The following is an 18467-nucleotide window of genomic DNA, read 5'->3' as shown; positions in this document are numbered from 1 at the left end:
TGCGGAGTGCGGAGCGTGGTGAGGAGCGTGGTGAAGAGCGTGGTGCGGGCGACGTGGAGCGTGGTGTGGAGTGCGGAGCGTGGTGTGGAGTGCGGAGCGTGGTGCGGAGCGTGGTGCAGAGCGTGGTGCAGAGCGTGGTGCAGAGCGTGGTGCAGAGCGTGGTGCAGAGCGTGGTGCGGGCGACGTGGAGCGCGGTGCGGAGCGCGGTGAGGAGCGTGGTGAGGAGCGTGGTGAGGAGCGTGGTGCGGAGCGTGGTGCGGGTGACGTGGAGCGCGGTGCGGAGCGTGGTGCGGAGCGCGGTGAGGAGCGTGGTGAGGAGCGTGGTGAGGAGCGTGGTGAGGAGCGTGGTGCGGTGCGGAGTGTGGTGCGGGTGACGCGCGTGACCACCGGAGGGCTTCGTCTCGTTTTTCCCACGGCTGCACGTGGTGCCGTGCCGTGCCGTGCCGCAGCTGGACCGTGACCTCGAGTTCCCCGGCCCGGGGGAGGAGCAGCCGGGCGGCGGTTCCGGCGGAGCGACCATCCCCGAGTTCATCCGCGTGCGCGACAACTTGCGCCGCACGCGCATCGTCACCATGGAGACGGAGCAGGGCACGGCATGACGCGTGCGGTGGGGGTGCGGAGGGGCGAGGGGGCGCCAGCGTCCACGACGACGACTGTGACGACTGTGACGACTGTGACGATCCCGGGTCGGCACAGAGACCAGGGGGAGGACCCCGACGAGCGGAGCTTCCCGGGGGGAGCAGACTCGCACTCGGCACGGTGAACAGAGCCGATGTTACGCACACACACACTGCGAGTGTCCTCTACACTGAATGTGTATATATATATGCGTGTGTCTGCGTGTGGGTTGTGTGGAGAGTGGACGTCTAGTGGTTCGAGAACCGTGCTATGACTCACGTGACCCGAATTAGATTCCCAGCCACGGCTACCGTCAGCAAAACATGTCTGAGTTGGTCGTGGGCCTAGTGTAGGTTGACTCGGCCAAAAACGAGTACCTCATGTGGTCTGCAAACAGCACTGAGGAGACAAAGGTGGCCGGGCAAGATGCTGGCAACACCACCGCCTTGTGCTCCATAGGTGCTCGCTAACAGCACTTATCCCGACAGTGTACGTCGGCTACATGGGGGATCTTTGCCTTTGTGTGTAATGCAGCAGAGGGAAGCTAGCGATGGTGAGGTGGGGTGGCACCATTGGTGATGGCTATGTTGGCCTCTTGCCCTGAGATGTCTGCGTCTACACACATTGTGGAGAGGCTTGCAGCATGGCGGATATCACATTGAGCAGCAATGCTGTCTACCTGAGTTAAATTCCTGGCCACGTGTTACGTCGGCGGTGTGTGGGATCTGACACGTTCCACCTAAATCCGGTTGCTCAACCCCATCGTGCGCCATGCCGATGGGTACGCGCCGACGGCACTCCCTGCCGTGGTCCGTTGGTTGGAGGTCATGGCCCTGCCAGGGGTCAACTACACCCAGGATCTCTGCAGGGCCAAGCAAATGAGTTCCCACTTGTGCCCACTCTGCAATTTACACCACAAACAGGGAGGCACTTTGGCTTAATTACACACACATCTATTCTCGAAAACGGTGGCAAAAATGTACATTTGTACATCCCGGTTATGTTGATAGCAGGCAAAATATAATTAAAATAATGAACGCGAAGTACCTTCAGTCATTTTTAAGCCTTTACGAAACAAGTTAGGATTTGCGGTGTTCATGGAACGTTGCATGGCATTAACGCACAGATGCCAAATGGTGAAGACATGCAGGCGGAGGCAGGGGACGGTGCTCACGATGCACCGCGTCGGTTTACACGCCACGGTACATCAGCAATCCCCACTGGTCAGCGCTGCCTGGGGAAGTGGGGGGGTGGGAACGGGACCGGTTCTGAAATCACTCGCCATGGATGTTAGCCACGGCCAGGAATCTCACTCGGCCATGGCTGAGCGGTGGGTGATATCCATTCGCGTTTATTTATTTGTAATATATATACAGAGCCGGCCAGGTCACACTCTGTATGTGACTCTCAGTTGGAAAGTTGGAAGTTCAAATCCAAATGTGGAAAGTGACTTTCATTCCGTCGTCCTTGGGGTCATTAAAATTATAATCAAATTGGGGAACGTGAATGCTCCTTGTCCTTTGGAGTGACGATGCACCGACATGGGAATGTGGAATTCCTATCACTGGCGCAGGACCATAAATGGTTGTGAGTGCTGCCCACAGCTTGTTTGAATGTTGTGACTGGTGTGACTGTTGTGACTGACTGTTGTGACTTGTGACTGACTGTTGTGATTTGTGACTAACTGTTGTGACTGACTGTTGTGACTGACTTTTGTGACTGGTGTGACTGACTGTTGTGACTTGTGACTGACTGGTGTGACTGACTGTTGTGACTGCTGCGACTGGTGTGACTGACTGTTGTGACTGTTTGTGACCGACTGTTGTGACTGACTGTTGTGACTGTTGTGACTGTTGTGACTGGTGTGACTGGTGTGACTGTTGTGACTGACTGTTGTGACTGACTTGTGACTGGTGTGACTGACTTGTGACTGGTGTGACTGTTGTGACTTGTGACTGACTGTTGTGACTGACTGTTGTGAATGTTACAAAATCCGTGTGTGTTTTGTCAGCATTTCATTATACACTGCACAGTTTCCACTTGTGTGGCATGTGTTGTATGTCCAGGACTGCAATGAATGTACACAACTCTCTGTTCACTGTGCATTTCACGCGTGCTGCACGCACACTCCACGGCTGTAAAGGGAAAGCGCCGATTGTTGAAGTGCGAACAATTGACATGTTAGCAAGGATAAATGTGTTTTACATCGGCTTCATATATACACAGAGTATATACAGAGTGTCCATAGAGGTATCACCTGTTCATAAATCATTATTGACGGCAGTTTTTACCTTGCTCAGTAAAACGAGCCACACACGCGCGTGGTCGCGTGAGGCTGTTTGCCGGACGAATCTCGTCCCGCTCGTCCTCCTTGTGGCGTTGGCCTCATATCCACATCGGAGGGCGGCCCAGGCGCTTTCCGCAACGCTTCTCTGCTGTCACGCGCCGCTGAAGGTCACTCAGCCTCTTGGTATTATTTTATTGTTTCCCTTCTACGTGACTTTACCGAAAGAACCAAGAATATGAATACACTGCCGACGGTCAAATGTTCCCTGATTTAAAGTCGGGTCACGGTGACTTCCTGCTCAAATGAGTTGATGCTCACCTCCAGTTTACAGCCCAGAGGCAGTGGTGGAAATTCTACATTCCTATGGCTGGTGCGAGTGTATCTCTCGGTAAACCACGGTTGACTTCTCCACAAAGTGGTAGTCGCGTCGTCGCCCCCGTCGGAATGATGGACTGAGTCGACTCCCAACCAGGAAATGAAACTCTGGTTGGGAGCCACTCGCTCGAAGGCTGAGCCACCTGGCTCAATTCTTTAATAAAGGATGATAATTTAATGGACACGCTGTACAATGTACGCATACCGTATTATTATACACGTACTGTATCGAGTTACTCGTATAAACCATTGCAAAGTAAGCATCGTGGAGCAGGCAAGCTATTAGTCGCCTGTACATTGCTGACAAGTGCAATGTACCGGTCATTCATGTGTATCCGAAACATCTTACGACCCATTGCGAGAACACCGACGTTGTGAACTGCAGAGAACAAACGTCTCAAATGGAAGTGGCGACGTGGGCTGCTACAAAACAAAACTAAATTGGCCATGGATCCGCAAGACCAGCTCACTTTGAATGCCATAGCAAGTGTACGGAGAAGATCTCAAGTTTGTTCGTCCAAGATGCTGCCAGTGCATGCGGTGAACAGGTCTGGCGGCAGGACGGGTCATTGCGTGCGCGCTCGCAACTCCACGTGCCGGGGCACGGGGCTCTGTCGATGTGTTGGGGAGCCGTGACGGATCGATGGGGTGCGGACTTGAATGCGAGACACTGGGAACGAGAGACGTCGCTGTAAAATCAAGAAATTCACTCGCACTGCGGCGAGAACGATTCTGTATTAAAGACAAAACGGCCTTATTTAAGACGTCGGACATTTATGCGTGTGCGATGCTATTTACATCATTTCTGAAAACCGTTGAAATCCTGGATATGAAGGGAATTTCACTTGGACTACAGTTGCTTCACACTTCCAAGGTTGACGTTTAATCAGCCCAAGGGCCATGGTATTACCAATGCCCAGCCGTTTAAAATCTGACCGTTTATTTCGATGCATTGTAGACAATCGATGATTTTTTTCTCAACCAGGGAGGAATGCTCTTCTGAGGCTGACAATTTTGAGTCTGATGCGAGTGCCCTGCGTGTGGAGACGCTTCGTTTTGACCGCAGATTTGCGGGGCTCTGCCTCGTACAGACCGCCAGTGATGACGGTCATCATTGGTGGAACAATGACCCCAAATCTCTCTTACTGCTGGATAAATGTTACATCGGGCGATCAATTCACGGGCAGCTTTTTTCCAAGCCTCGTGTCGAGTCTCCTTTAAACAATCCACGGGAATATTTTTTTTGTAAATAACTGCACTGCTAATTGTGCGGCGTACATGTTGAATATCGCTAAAATGTTGCATAAGTGCTCATACAAGGCGACTTGTTGCTGCCGTTAGGTCGCCGTGCCCACGCTTGATGCAGCAGTGGTGTGAACGTTCGCGCGAACGTGTTTGAGCAAAGGTGGCCGGGTGGCGGAACGCTCACCTTGCAGTCCGCAGGTTGCGAGTTCACGCCCCGGTCGGGGATCGGCTGAGCCCTTCATCCCCTTGTGGGGACGTAGACGGCGATCGTCCGTAGGACTCCTCGTCATAGGAGTGTGGAATTTCAAAAAACTTGTTTAAGACCATCAGTGGAGGTGATCGCTTCCTATGCTCGTTAAAGTGTAGCCGCAGCTCGGACCTGAACAAAGCCCCGCGGTACTATCACGGACCTGAACAAAGCCCCATGTTACTATCACGGACCTGAACAAAGCCCCATGTTACTATCACGGACCTGAACAAAGCCCCATGTTACTATCATGGACTGAACAAAGCCCCATGTTACTATCATGGACCTGAACAAAGCCCCATGTTACCATCACGGACCTGAACAAAGCCCCATGTTACTATCACGGACCTGAACAAAGCCCCATGTTACTATCACGGACCTGAACAAAGCCCCATGTTACTATCACGGACCTGAACCAAGCCCCATGTTACTATCATGGACCTGAACAAAGCCCCATGTTACTATCACGGACCTGAACAAAGCCCCATGTTACTATCACGGACCTGAACAAAGCCCCATGTTACTATCACGGACCTGAACAAAGCCCCATGTTACCATCACGGACCTGAACAAAGCCCCATGTTACCATCACGGACCTGAACAAAGACCCACGGTACCATCACGGAAATGTCGGTATCGGTTGTGGCGGAATTCACGGTGTGGTGACGGCTCGTTGACAAGACACCCAGTTCGCAGGCACCGGCGTTTAATGTCTCTTTCCGTGCGGTGTCCTTTGCTTTAATAGCAGGCGAGAGCAGGCACACGGCCAACGGAATGAAAGGGATTAAGGTTTAAAATTACTCTTTATATTGAGCGATAATGGGTTATTGTTCGTGCGGTTACATATGTGACGCAAAGGTTGTTGTCGTAATGAAATCATCTTGATGACAGTCATGCAGACGACGACAAGGACAAGGCATTGTCCATCCATTTGGAAAAGCGATGAGTCATGTGAACTGGTGATGCTGTGAATAATCGTACAGATCATAACATCGACTAACCGCAATGAGAAGGATTATAGATGGCAATTCATATAATGTTCGGAGATGTCTCACAAAGTTAACATCGACTAAACACTGTAACTTCACTGATTTAGTTATTAAAGCAGTGAACCGTGGGGAACGTGGCTGAACATGTCAGTGTGAACTGGTTGATATAAAACACTGTACCTATCATACTGTAAATCTTGACTTAAAGCTTTCGTGACTGCAGGAATTCATATTCTGTGGGTCTTTCGGTAAAGTCACGTAGATAGGTTCAAAGAAAATAATACAAACTACGACGTTTCGATCGCAACACAAGCGGACGTCATCATTTTTCCTAATGACTGCTTGTGTTGCGATCGAAACGTCGTAGTTTTTTGTTATTTTCTTTGAACCTATCTACGTGACTTTACCGAAAGACCCAAAGTATATCATACTGTACATTTATACACCATTTGCAAAAACACAATTTGGTATATTAGAACTCGTATTTAAGTAACCGGTGTGAAGATGTATTTTTCTATCATTAAGATTATTCGTTGATAACGGGAGTCGTGCTGTGCTGCACTTGGTTTAGACCAGCGGTGCCTAGCCTGGGGTGAGAGATGCCCTTTCTGGGGGTGCCAGACTTGGCCAGATTCTTTTTTAGAAGGTAAATCATCGCAACACAAATTAAGCACGGGCTCGTAAGTACAACTACTTTGTTTCATCAAACCCTCTGAATGTATTGACATGATACATGGTTTGACGACTGAGACCCAAAGGGGTGCAAGGCTGCAGTCAAGGGTATAAGAACCACTGGTGTAGACATCTCACGCCGATGGCATTCGCGGTGACCAGCGGCCCACTCTGGAGTGATAACCCAGTGCCCTCCTCTCATGGTTGAATATCCCAGAGCATATCTGTAATATTTAAACTATTTGCATCTGGAAGCTACAAATATATATCACATACATTTTAACTCCTGTGTTCACATTGTGAAATAGGGCACGAAAAATAAATTCACATTTCTGCATTAGTTAACTTATTCTTTCAAATTGTATACATTTTCTATGAACCAATAAGGCTTTTTTTGCTTAATAGTGTCACTAAAAGAGGAATCTCAACTTTTTGGCCAACCAGCCTTCATGAAACATAGCTAAAATAATATAAGCCTGCAGTTTAATAATGTAATTTGTTCATCTTTTATGAAGACCACTTTGCTAAAATTTGAATGTATTTAACCGGTTACTGTAAAGCTCACCTCTTATCAATCGCCCATTCTCTTCCTCGTCCCTCCCCCGTAGCCCTATGACCCCTAAGTGCCCTCTATCGTGGTCACTCACTCCTCAACCCTTGTAGCACGCACCCACCCTCTACAACATTGTTCTGTCACAGGTTAACCTTGAGTGAAGGGGCTCCAGAAATGTAAACTAAGACAAGCTTTTACTGAGGGAAAGGTTGTCCTGCCTATGCTGCCATGGTACAGGAAGCCGGTGCTTGTCTGGTGAAAGTCCACCCATTGCCCTGGTGGAGTCTCACGGGTTAACTGGTCGAGGCATTGAGGCTTAAGCAAAGGCTGCCAACAACGGAGCGAAGGTCGGGTCGCAGTGTCCTGGTTACAGGACTATGGTTGACTTCACGTATATATTGAAATCCAGTTACACAATCTTGTTCGCGGTTTAATGTTTCCCTGAATGTACCTTCATTGGTGTTTTTAACAAAATGCAGTAAATGAATTTCACTGTGGCTCAAGTGCTCGTTTGCTCTGCTCTTTGAGGTCACGTGGCGATCGGGTTACTGATTTGAGGAATTTGAGTGCGTCTCGACAGGCCACTGTTCCAGCAACTCTAAATTAAAGAAACTTAATTAAAACGAATTCTGGAAACTATTGACACTGACAAAGGAAATTTAACAAACTTACATCACGCAAGTATTAATTTCAGGAGGAATAAATTGGTCCAGTAACACAATGTAGAGTCATCCCGTTCACTTTAAAGGAGGGTGGTGGGCCTTCAACAGAACACGGCTGCTGGAAGGGGTGATGGCGAATGGATGAAACTGGTGATGAATGAGCGGACACGGAGTGATATCGGCTCAGGTGAGACTGGGTTGGATTGCAGCAGCAGCAGCACGGAACCGTGTGAAATAGCAGTGCCCTGGAGAGGCCTTCATCCAGCGGGAAATTGACCACAGCTGATGCTGACATCTATAAAGCACACGTCAAGCAGGCGAGTGGACACATGCGCTTGCTGGTCCAATCTCCTGTCTATGTTCACTGGTTGAAACAAATCCCGACACAAATTGAGCTCCATTCATGTCTTTAAAAGTCTCTAGTTTGCTGGAAAAATGGCCACATTTCTGCAAATTTCCACTTATTGGCCATACATATGCCTGTCCATAAATGCACAAATCAATCCAGGATATTTGAAGTAGGATACAGATGCCACCCAGGATTATACAACTGTTGTACCTAAAGGTATATACCTCAACACATCAGACCGAATCGCCTAGAAGGCGCCACGCGGGTTGCCAAGCCCTCTGCTGTCGACTCGAGGCAGAGTGCTGGGGCTGGGTTTTGTGACGACACGAGGCCACCTCGTGGACAAACTGTGAAAGTCGCCGTGACTTGGAAACAATTATCGAAAGGCATAAACAAAGTTCATACAAACCATAAACGAAACACGACTCACTTTGTACATCTGCTTTGTATTGTACACAAGAAACAGCCGCCGTACACAAACTGCTGTAAAATTTTGGCAATTTTCCGCTATCGCCGCGCGTCGATCTTCACACAGAGGTGTACGTGCGGAGTCTGCATGCCCGCGCGCGTCAACTCGTTCTGTGAAACAAGTTGAGAAATCTTGGTTAAGACGGCGCGGCCCAGAAAGTCCATGAGCCTCGGCCAGACATTTCACCTGTACTACCAGATGCGGCCTAACTTTAGTGGTTCCAATTAATGTATGTGGCAAATAAAAGTTAACTATGCAGTAACCGTTTGAAATTAGTGGGTTCTCAAATAATAATTGCAGCCTGTCGTGCGCCGAAAAATATTCGTTTGCTCTCGTAGGGCGAGAGAGCGGTAGGAACCACGGACAAACGGGGAGGGTAGCAGCCACGACCAGCCGGCGCGGAGTAAGTCACTCTTATTCGCACTTTTGTCACATTGGTACGACTAAAGTTGTTCTACCCTTAGATGGTACCGATCTGCGCTGTGGCCCATGGACTTAGGACGCACAAAATATTCAGAGGCGCCTTGTTTGCTGCTGCTGCGAGCGAGGGAGTCGAGGCAGGGAGGGAGTTGAGAGCGAGCGAGGGAGCCGTCGTGTTCGGGGTTCGTCACCGCGGAGTCTTCGCGGTGCCCACAGCTGGGCGCCACCACGAGTCCAACGGGAAATCCACCCCCAGACCACGCCACAAGTCTACAATTCCTGCTTTGTTTCAAACAACTTGGTAATGTTTCACCTTAAAAGGTGCCATAAAAAGCTACATTCTGTTAATAATTCCCGTTTCTATTTTTTATAGTTAAATTAAATCCGTGTTTTTACATTTGCGCAATTTCAAATGACAATTTAAAAGGCAAATGTAGTGACTAAAGACACATTAGGTTGAACAGTCGATATGTAAATGTGCAGTTTCATGGCCTAATTTATTTTACATGTTTCAATTGCGATATAATGCCCGATTAATATATTCATAGTAGCTCACTTATACAACTAGTATCATACACACTGGTGGTGTTACTACCCCCACTGCAAATCAGTAGGAGTCAGAAGCCGCTTCAGCGGCATTCAATTTTACCAAAAACGTTGCCATTCAACAGCACACCATTAATAACTTACTCGGCCACTCCCATTGCTCATTGGATTCGCAATCGAAACGCTGTGCATTTATATCCCCGTTATGGAGGTCGACAGCCATTTTAACCCTAACATGGTTGATAAAACGAATTATTTTGTGAGAAGTTAACAGCGATCATCCTATGGATAAACCAGCTTCAGTCATGGGGATGTGGAGTTTACTCGGCTCGCTAGGAGCTGGAAATGAAGGTGAGGGCCACTGGGCAGCAGGCACGTGGTACAGACGGTGAAAACTGGATCGACTCAATCTGGTTGCTGCTCATCCAAATAGGTTTCATGATTATTTTAGCCCTGATCCCAACTCCCACAAACTCAGTGATGTGGTGACATCGGCCTTGTGCGGAACCAAGTCCGATAATTCAAGCCTTGCCAAACTTAAGCTGCGACGCATTCACAACGCATTCGTCTTTGCAAAAAATCTATTAATTTACAAAGAACTTACACCCGGGGTTGCACGATCTGTACCTTTACCGTTAAAACATTACCAACGTCGCAAATCGTGTGGCTCCCAACAGTCAACGACAAAGGGACTCCTGGGTAAATATATATAATTATGTACAGGATAAACTCAAGCACGGACGCGACGCTTTGTGTGACGTGGATAACAAGCGAATGAACGCACAAATGAATGCACGTGAAGGCATGACACGGATGAGCTAGCCAACCAAACGTCTAGAATGCGTCTCCATCCTATATTAATACTCACAAATTCTGTGGCCGCGTGTCAATTAACACCTGTGAAACACCGCAGCCTATTGCGGTTTGAGTCTACGTACAAAAAAAGCCATCCACAGACTTTAAACATATAAACATGAACACGTTTCTCTTTAAAATTTCTCTCCCCTTCCTTTCATTGAAACACCTTCGTTTTAAACGTCAGGTCAACCTTCACATGAGTCTGTAAACACTTGTGTTGCCAGCCTGTAAAATGACGTTCAGTCTTTTGCTGTGTAAATGACATCTCTGTAGTAGTGGCACCGTGCCGTTTTAAATTACAGTGATGGGCCAGAGTGAGTGATTAGTCTGTCTGTTTTAGGCAGACATGATGCACACAATGTTTCTGCCACATTTTAACTTGCAACGTCTTCCAGATACCACCGATTTCCACTGCACCTTTCAGTGCTGCCAATTGTCTGTTAAATGGTCGGGATTTTCTACTTGGCTCGAGATCCGGAGATCCTAAGACACGTTACTTCCTGCAAGACAAACACAAACATTTTATTTCCTTCCCCATAAAACGAGTCGAACCAATATTATCGCACCGTCCATAATGGTCACAGACTCTTGAGCTCACGTCTCCATGGTAGCATCGCAAAATAACTGAGTGCCAAAGCAGGATTGAGTTTGTGCCACTTAAACGGTCCTTCTGTAGCGCCAACGTCGTACCGCCCGCATCTGCACCACAGCTTTGAGGTTCGGGAGCCAGCACTGACTCGCTACAAGGGTGGTGGCTGCGAGTCTTCAACTCCACTGGTAACTTGTGGCCCTCACTCTGTTTGGGAGTCGAGGCTTCATCTTTTCTCTTCGGCGAGTCAAGAATTTTAGTCTACCCTTACGTTTTATTCATTGGTCAAGGATTCTGGTCAAACTTATAGTCCACATTTTAAATTGGGTGTAATTTTTGCATGTCCTTTTTTATGATCTGGCAAGTATCTGTGTTACTTCCACAGAAGGTGGTTGCATAGTGTTTCATAAAAACAAATCTGGACCATTGATACAGTGAAACGGTGGTCACATCTAATTGTGAATGTGAGCGTTCAAATACTGGTCATTATCCCTACTGGTTGATAATAGAAATGAGGAGCTCTGGATGAGATCAAGGTGGCGCGACCATCATAAGGCGAGAGTGGGTGCCCCCAAAATGAATAATGTGGAATTGCCACCACAGGCCCAGGGTTGCCAGCAGTGATGAGCACGACCCCATTGATCACTTGACTCGGGAGAAATTGAGCGATGGCCAACGAAGGGCACCACATGGGGGCATAACCACAGATGTAGAGCGCAGCGCACCAAGCTTATCGATCTTGACCGCATGTATCACCAAAGATTATTCTGCAGAAACAATAGCCAGGTCGTACAGCCCCATCTCCTTTGCACTTTGGTGAGTAACGACTAAATGAACGTGAAAACACTAAACAAACCTTGAGGGTCGATTTGAAATAAAAGCGAATGCTTCAATTCTCTAATGCTGCAATGTACAGAATTAACACTGCAACAGAACAGTGAATTTCATTATCTGATAATACGTTTCTTTTGCATAGCAACTTTAATATATTAAAATAACAATTAAACAAATGATAACGCTTTCTTGAAAAGTCTTGCCAGTCAAATATAGAACCCGGATACAATTGCATGCAGTAATAGAGAGACTCGTTACAGTCAGTGGTGCAAGTCTGTAGGGCTCACCAGTGAACTCCTAAGTGCTGCTGCGGTCTGTACAGAGCGGACAGCTGTTGTGAAATAGAGGCCGGACCATTTACTCAGGACGTCAGTTCACCGGGGATCTCGCGTGCAGGTCGGCGTGCATCGCACTTTTAAAAGGGGGGGTGGGGGGGGCCCTAAGGGGCAGGGAGCGCCCCCCAGCCCACGTTTATTACCAACGTCTCCTTGCGTGCGTCTCATTAAAAACTGTACAAACTCAGCTAAGGGAGGGAGGGCAGGCGGGGGAGGGGGGCGAGGGGCACGGAGCCGCCACGCGTGGCGATCGCGACGCCCAACGACGCCGCCGCCGCCGGCAACGACGACCCAGGTCCCGCACACCGGCACAACGACCGGCCCCGCACGTCCCTCCCACCCGCCGCGGTTACGCGCCGGCCTTTCCCCTCGGGGCGGGGGGGGCGCGTGCGAACGTTCATCTGACGTTGGTGGGAGTTCCGTTGGTCGGCGGGGAGAGGGCCGGCGCCGAGTTGGGGCCCGGGCCGTCGGGGACGCCCGTCAGGCGGGGGGCGTTGCCGTTGCTGGGGTTGCGGCGGCTCTGGTGCAGGCCCTTGAGGTAAGCAGCCTGCACCGGCTTGTAACGCTCCAGCACCTTGATGGCCTCCTCAATGCTGAACCACTCTCGCCGCCGGCCTGCACACGCAACGCGGAGGGGGTGGCCTTGTCAAGGTGTGCGTGGATCGCGGGGTCGGGGTGTGGGTGGCGCACGCCCGCAGGCAGGGGATGGGAGATCATTACGGAGGTCATCGGGCGCAGTCAGACTCGGAAATAGATCTGGGACCAGTGATGAATTATTAATGGATTCCTCCAGAACATGTTTGGCTTAAAAGTTGTCCAGTTCTCTCGGAAGGAAATACACAAAGAACCCAATAAATACACGTTTTACTCCACGTAAAATAGCTTGTTGTTTCACTCAATTGAGAACTTGGCATGACCCTACTGAAACAGCCTAGAGACTCGGTGAGGATTTCCTGAGTAAACAAACATAACAAATAAGGGGAGAACAAGACAAAATTTAGTTGAACTTGGTTGTATTTCTCCATGATTTGGTCCCCGCTATGGGAATGTGGAATTTTCACAACCAGCTTGAGGGACACGGCAGAGATGAGCAATCCCCACACTCATTTCATCAAGAAGCCAAATGTCCCTTTTAGCCATTGTACCAAGAAGGCCTTGCTGGGTGTGAGTTTATTACAATGGGGGGGAGAGTTGCAGACATTTGTGACAGGACTGAGACCATCAACGCACTGCACCTGAGAAGCGGATTCAATCACAGAGCCAAATTAATTTCAATCTGGGCTCTTGGCCAGGCGCCGTCCCGGCTCAGGGCCCTGGCTGCCGAGTCGCGCGGCCACCACTGTGGGTGGACGCTTCCAGAGCCACAGCGCTGTTTCGGCTAAGATTGTCGCATCTTTATTAATTAAACAAAGTCCAGCAATCCAAACAGGCTGTCAATCATCCGTGAAACTGCAACTCAGTCATTAGCCCCTAGGGGGCGCCAATGGCTCGTGCAGAGCTCATTTTTGTGAAAATTAACCTCAAATGCAGTGGGCATTGGGACAAAATAAATTGACAATCGTGGCATTAATGGTTCAACGCGTTATTTTATTATTTGACCATTCAGCTAGTAACTAATGTCCTATATTAACAGCAGCACAACCGATTGGATTTAATGTTAACACCTATCATTTTGTATCTATTCAAAGTCAAATTGTCCCCCTGCTCAAAAGTGCATTGTGGGTAGCAGGGGCAAATCTCTCCCATGGGGTAATCCAACAAGAGACTTCCCACCAAGCAGGACTCATCTACGCCGATCTCCGAAGGATAAACGACCCAATGCTCCACACGGTGGGAATGCAAGAGTCCGAGTGACTGGGTTCCCTATCCACGCGTGTGGGATTTGAGAGTCCCAGCTGTTTTCCAATATCTCCATGTGAGTTCTCTCTCGCTGATGCGTCTGTATGTGCTGCTTAAGACAATTCATGTTTGCCAGTGTTTTGTCGTCCACTCTTTTCCACAATTCAAAACTACTGTCTAGACTTCTTTATAATGGACGATACGTTTATGGACACCCTGCAGTTAATTAGGGTTAAATACACTCCACGTGACGGATACGATTGTAAAAGTAATGCATACATCACAGCCACAACTGCTACAACAAAATGAGTGGCTGTTGAAGAAAGACTTGTTTAACTTTAACAGCCACTACTGGTGCCGTCCTAAGTTTTGATTGACGTGTTATTTTTACAGCCGTGTCCATCACACATCGCGTATTTATAAGAGAAACAACTTTGTTTCTCTTCAATGGCCAATAGTGGTGTCGTGCGTTGAGATTTACGCAAACGCATTTTCCTTCGAAGATTTGTTCCTCCTCCCGCTTCGCGTAAACCCGGTGACCCGTGACTCCGTTTGCTCTGGCACCCGGTATCGCTGCAACCGGGAAGAGCAGGAGCAGAGGGTGGCACGCGGCGCGAGCGATGCGCGATAGCGCTGGGCGGACAGACGACACGGCCAAGACGCGTCGGGGTTTGTAACCCAAACTGCCCCGCCGTGAGGCACCGCACAGATCCGGCAGCAGTCACTGCCGAGCGCCCCGGCGCCCCACGAGCGTACAGATTCGAGCGGGCTTCTCGCGGTGCTTGTCCGGGACAACTAGCCAAGGAAATGCATTTGCACGCGGGTTGAAGAGCAACTTTGATGCTCAACTTTGTACCAGAAGATAAAAGGATTGGCCTCAAGAGGTTGGGTAGCTCGGCGTGGGCGAACGCCCTCAAGAGCGCCGAGCTGGACAGGAATCTGCGTAATCTTAAAATGCAGCTACATTTGGAAGCTATATAAACCCCCACTGTATGTGGTGTACCATGCTCCCCCTTGCAGCATGCAGTACAGCGAAAGTAAAAACACACACACACAAGCTCGCATTGCCCTGTTTAATGCAGCTGCACGCACACCTGCGTAATTGAAGGAATTCTAATTAGAGGTGCCATTATTTTCTGGAGAACACTGCTCGACTTGCCAGGCAAGGTCGGCAAAAGAAACGTGGCTCAGAGTCGTTCACCTTTCTCGATCGCTGAAAAGACCTCCACACTGTACTCTACATAAAGCCATCAGGGAGAATCAGCCGTGATCTATCCACTGCTGGATGAAGAACTCCCTCCCACCCCCCACCAAGCCCATCATCTTCTTTCCAGATACAAAAAAAATAAATCAGTACCACTTTGTGGGAAGTCAATTATAGTTGCCCTGTAGATAGACTGGCCCCCACCAAAGGAATGTGGAATTTACACCACGAGCCCAGCATTACCGGGGGAGATAACCATGGCTCTGCTTGCTCAAGGAATGAGTCACTTTGATTTTTAACCATAAAGGCAGTTACCAAGTTTCAAGAACCAGATATTAAACAATTGATCAGAGGCAATTAACTTGACCAACGCCATTACTTGGAATCAATAGTTTAAGCCATTAGCGCATAAAGAGAAGACTTTAAACTAATCCTTACATTAGACTGGTTACATTTCTTTAATGTGCTTTTGGCAAAGTGATGCGAAGCATCTTCCTAATAAATAACCTACATCAAAGGCACGACACCAATATACTTCAAGGGCCAGGCTCACAAAACCTCGAGAGGGCACTACCTTCAGCTGTGCAGACAAATTAATGATTCAATATACCAAATATTTACTAATTTAGTCCTCGGTGCATCGCTTCACCTATTTAAGGAAAAAAACTGAAAAATAAAATTCCTGGCACAGATATAATCGCATGGATTGCAGTAGCAGTGATGGCTCAGTACTCCATCAGCCTTCATGGAATACCCAACTGTCTCAAATATAGTAAACATAGCTGTGATTAGACGGGTGATTCAGGGTACAAAACAGGAGGTAACATCAGCACTTAAATAAGAATATCGTAAATCACACACACGCAAATATCACAATGACAGCAGCAGGAGCAGCATGCCTACTTGAGCGGTGATGCGTCAGTGACACACTAGGCTCAGTGACACGCTCGGCACAGGCACTCTGACAGCTGCCGTGCACCGGCTCCTATCAAAGGCAACTTGAGACGTGGCCAAATTTACCACAACTACCAAGTGGGCGACTTCCCCCAACGCTCCGATAGGCCCAGAGAAACATTTGCAAAGCACGCGACGAATTAAATTAAGGGAAGACTCAAACCCACAACACAAATAGCTTTTACCTGTCCACTCCCTGCCCTTGTTCAAGCGCCAGTGGCAAGATGTTAACTACCTCGCCTGGTATAAAGGAGGTCCTGCATTCGATCCTGGCCCTGACGTTTATACATTTGGAGTTTGCGTGTCTCTCCCCGTGGTCGCGTGCATTTTTCTCCGGGTCCTCGGTATTCTAGCTCCACATTTAACATGCGTTTAAAGTATTTTACTGCTATAAATGTATACATGCTAAACCACTTCGTTGCGCTATCAATTATGGCAACCAGGTCGCTTATGAACTATAGCTATATAACTCAGTGGGCCTTACCTGGTTAAATAAAAATGTTTAGTTTTAAAATAACCTCAAAGACCTTCACTATTTCCTCTGGTAAAGTGTGATAGCTTCCCTCCATAAAATAAACACGCCCATCATTCCAGGACAGCATCTTGAGATGCTGTCTCATTTGGACGCTGTATACATCCAAATTGTACCCGACATTGTGGGTGTGCACTTAAAAGACGAAACCTCGAAAGGGGCAGGGAATAAACAGTATGGATGGCCAAAGGAAGGTTGTTCCAGACTATGAGGGCAGCAGAGGAGAATGAATGACCTCCGACCGAGCAAAGGTTCCCTGTCGGCTTTGACAGAAGGCCATAGTTGCTGCAGTAGAATAGTGAGATGAGGGGGGAGAGGCTGACAGGGGCGAGTCCACGGATGTTCTCGAATACGGTGAGTACCATCTTAACATTTTATCTGGATTGGGAGCCAGTGGAGGGGGGACTAGAGTATGACGGTGAGATGGTCTCGTTTACAGGTGTGAAGTCTGGCAGCGGCATCTGGAGCTTGGAAAGGAGGAATTTGGGGAGGCTGTAGAGGAGAGAGTTGTTGGGCGAGGGTCTCAGCATCAGCAGTTGTTGTAAGGAAATTGATTATTATGCTCATGTGTAGAACCAAGCGTGAGAACACATGCAGGTGATTTGCTCATGTAACTTTTTTAGCTAATGGAGCGAACAAGATATACAAATGAGAAACTATATCGACGTTAAAAACAAAAACGGAATATATTCACCAATTGAAATCACACCCCCGGATTGTGGAATTTCATGAACTCAATGCGGGGTGGCAGGGAGGAGGGGGATAATCAAATGCATTTTAATCAACGAATTGTTGCACACGTAACGAACGCACCGAGCCAAGTGGGCCCTCACGCCGCGCGTGCCGAGCGGTCCACTGCCCGCCCCAAGCCCCGGCGTGATGGAAACGGCCAACTATTTGGATTATGCGATTATGTCACTTCCACATACAACCTGGTCCCTATGCTACACGGCAAAACTCAAGCTCAAATTATCCAGTACGCTCAAGTGTGCCACAGCGCTCAAGCCAGATATTCAGAGGACCCATTACAGCACAGGCTGAGGGCTGTACCAACAGCTCGGCGTGGTGGCACACGCTTCGGATGCAAGGGTTGGTGGATCGCATATGGATTAGTGAAACTGCCAAACTCGCTGAGCTGCGGTGGCCAAGAGATGGCAGTGCAGCAAGTGGGCCAAGTGAACCCACGTGTGTGGTATCCTCCCACGTGTGTGTGAGAGCATGGCAAGTTTGTTTAAGCCGCCGTGTAAGTGCCTGTTAATGCAGGGGAAGATGAGCATTAGCTAGAGATGCACCCAGAGGTATAGGAGACGACCAAGGTGCTGGTCCATGGCTGTCAATAATCGTAATTAACGCACGCTTGCGAAGACACGATCGTTTCCAGCCCTCCTGATGGCCATTACGGTTGACGTGTTCCATTACGGATACTCAACGATTTAATGTGCTCTTGCAGGGATAGGACGGACGCAACGACTGGCAAATAAATTCCAACAAACAAGAAATTACTGCCCCACAAGCATGGGGAAAATCTAAAGTACCGCATGCACTAAAACATAATACAAATTTGTACCTTGGGAAAACAACTGTCGAACTATGTTTGGCAGATGTAACATAAACGGCTGTGTTGATTTAACACCATAATACCAATATGTATGTGAAGGAACCTTATTAGGTTACGCAGAGAAGTAAGTCAAAGTGCATCCCTGTTCAAATGTGTTCATTGCTATTGGTAGTCATGAGTCAGTGCTAGATGTTCCAAAATGCTATGGCAGGGGTAAATATTTTACATAGGAAAAGCACCCCTGACTTTTTACAATGTAGTTATCATTATGTTGACCCCATAGGGGTAATGGGCTGAGTAAAACCTAAACCAAGATTTGTAACCATTAAATT

At 48.5% G+C, this 18467-nt stretch overlaps 3 protein-coding genes across 3 annotated transcripts in view; 2 read left to right on the top strand and 1 right to left on the bottom strand.

The window, feature by feature from the left end:
- The window catches only part of LOC116947417 (uncharacterized), a 52127-nt gene extending 44638 nt beyond the window's left edge, over positions 1 to 7489 (top strand). The window contains exon 5 of the mRNA XM_076070595.1: positions 450 to 7489. Coding sequence (XP_075926710.1) covers positions 450 to 599 — 150 coding nt within the window. The 3' untranslated portion in view covers positions 600 to 7489. The remainder of the gene's footprint in view (positions 1 to 449) is intronic.
- Positions 1 to 18467, top strand: part of LOC116947418 (endosome/lysosome-associated apoptosis and autophagy regulator family member 2-like) — a 303120-nt gene that overhangs the window by 114706 nt on the left and 169947 nt on the right. The window lies entirely within an intron of this gene.
- Positions 8428 to 18467, bottom strand: part of LOC116947416 (diphosphoinositol polyphosphate phosphohydrolase 1-like) — a 61369-nt gene continuing 51329 nt past the window's right edge. Inside the window, exon 5 of the mRNA XM_032963109.2 lies at positions 8428 to 12663. Within this exon, the coding sequence (XP_032819000.1) occupies positions 12446 to 12663 (218 nt within the window). The 3' untranslated portion in view covers positions 8428 to 12445. The remainder of the gene's footprint in view (positions 12664 to 18467) is intronic.

Source organism: Petromyzon marinus, chromosome 30, assembly GCF_048934315.1.
Source record: "Petromyzon marinus isolate PM22_M1 ecotype Great Lakes invasive population chromosome 30, UKy_Petmar_22M1.pri1.0, whole genome shotgun sequence".
Taxonomy (NCBI): Eukaryota; Metazoa; Chordata; class Hyperoartia; order Petromyzontiformes; family Petromyzontidae; genus Petromyzon; species Petromyzon marinus.
This window is presented reverse-complemented; position numbering and strand designations above follow the sequence as displayed.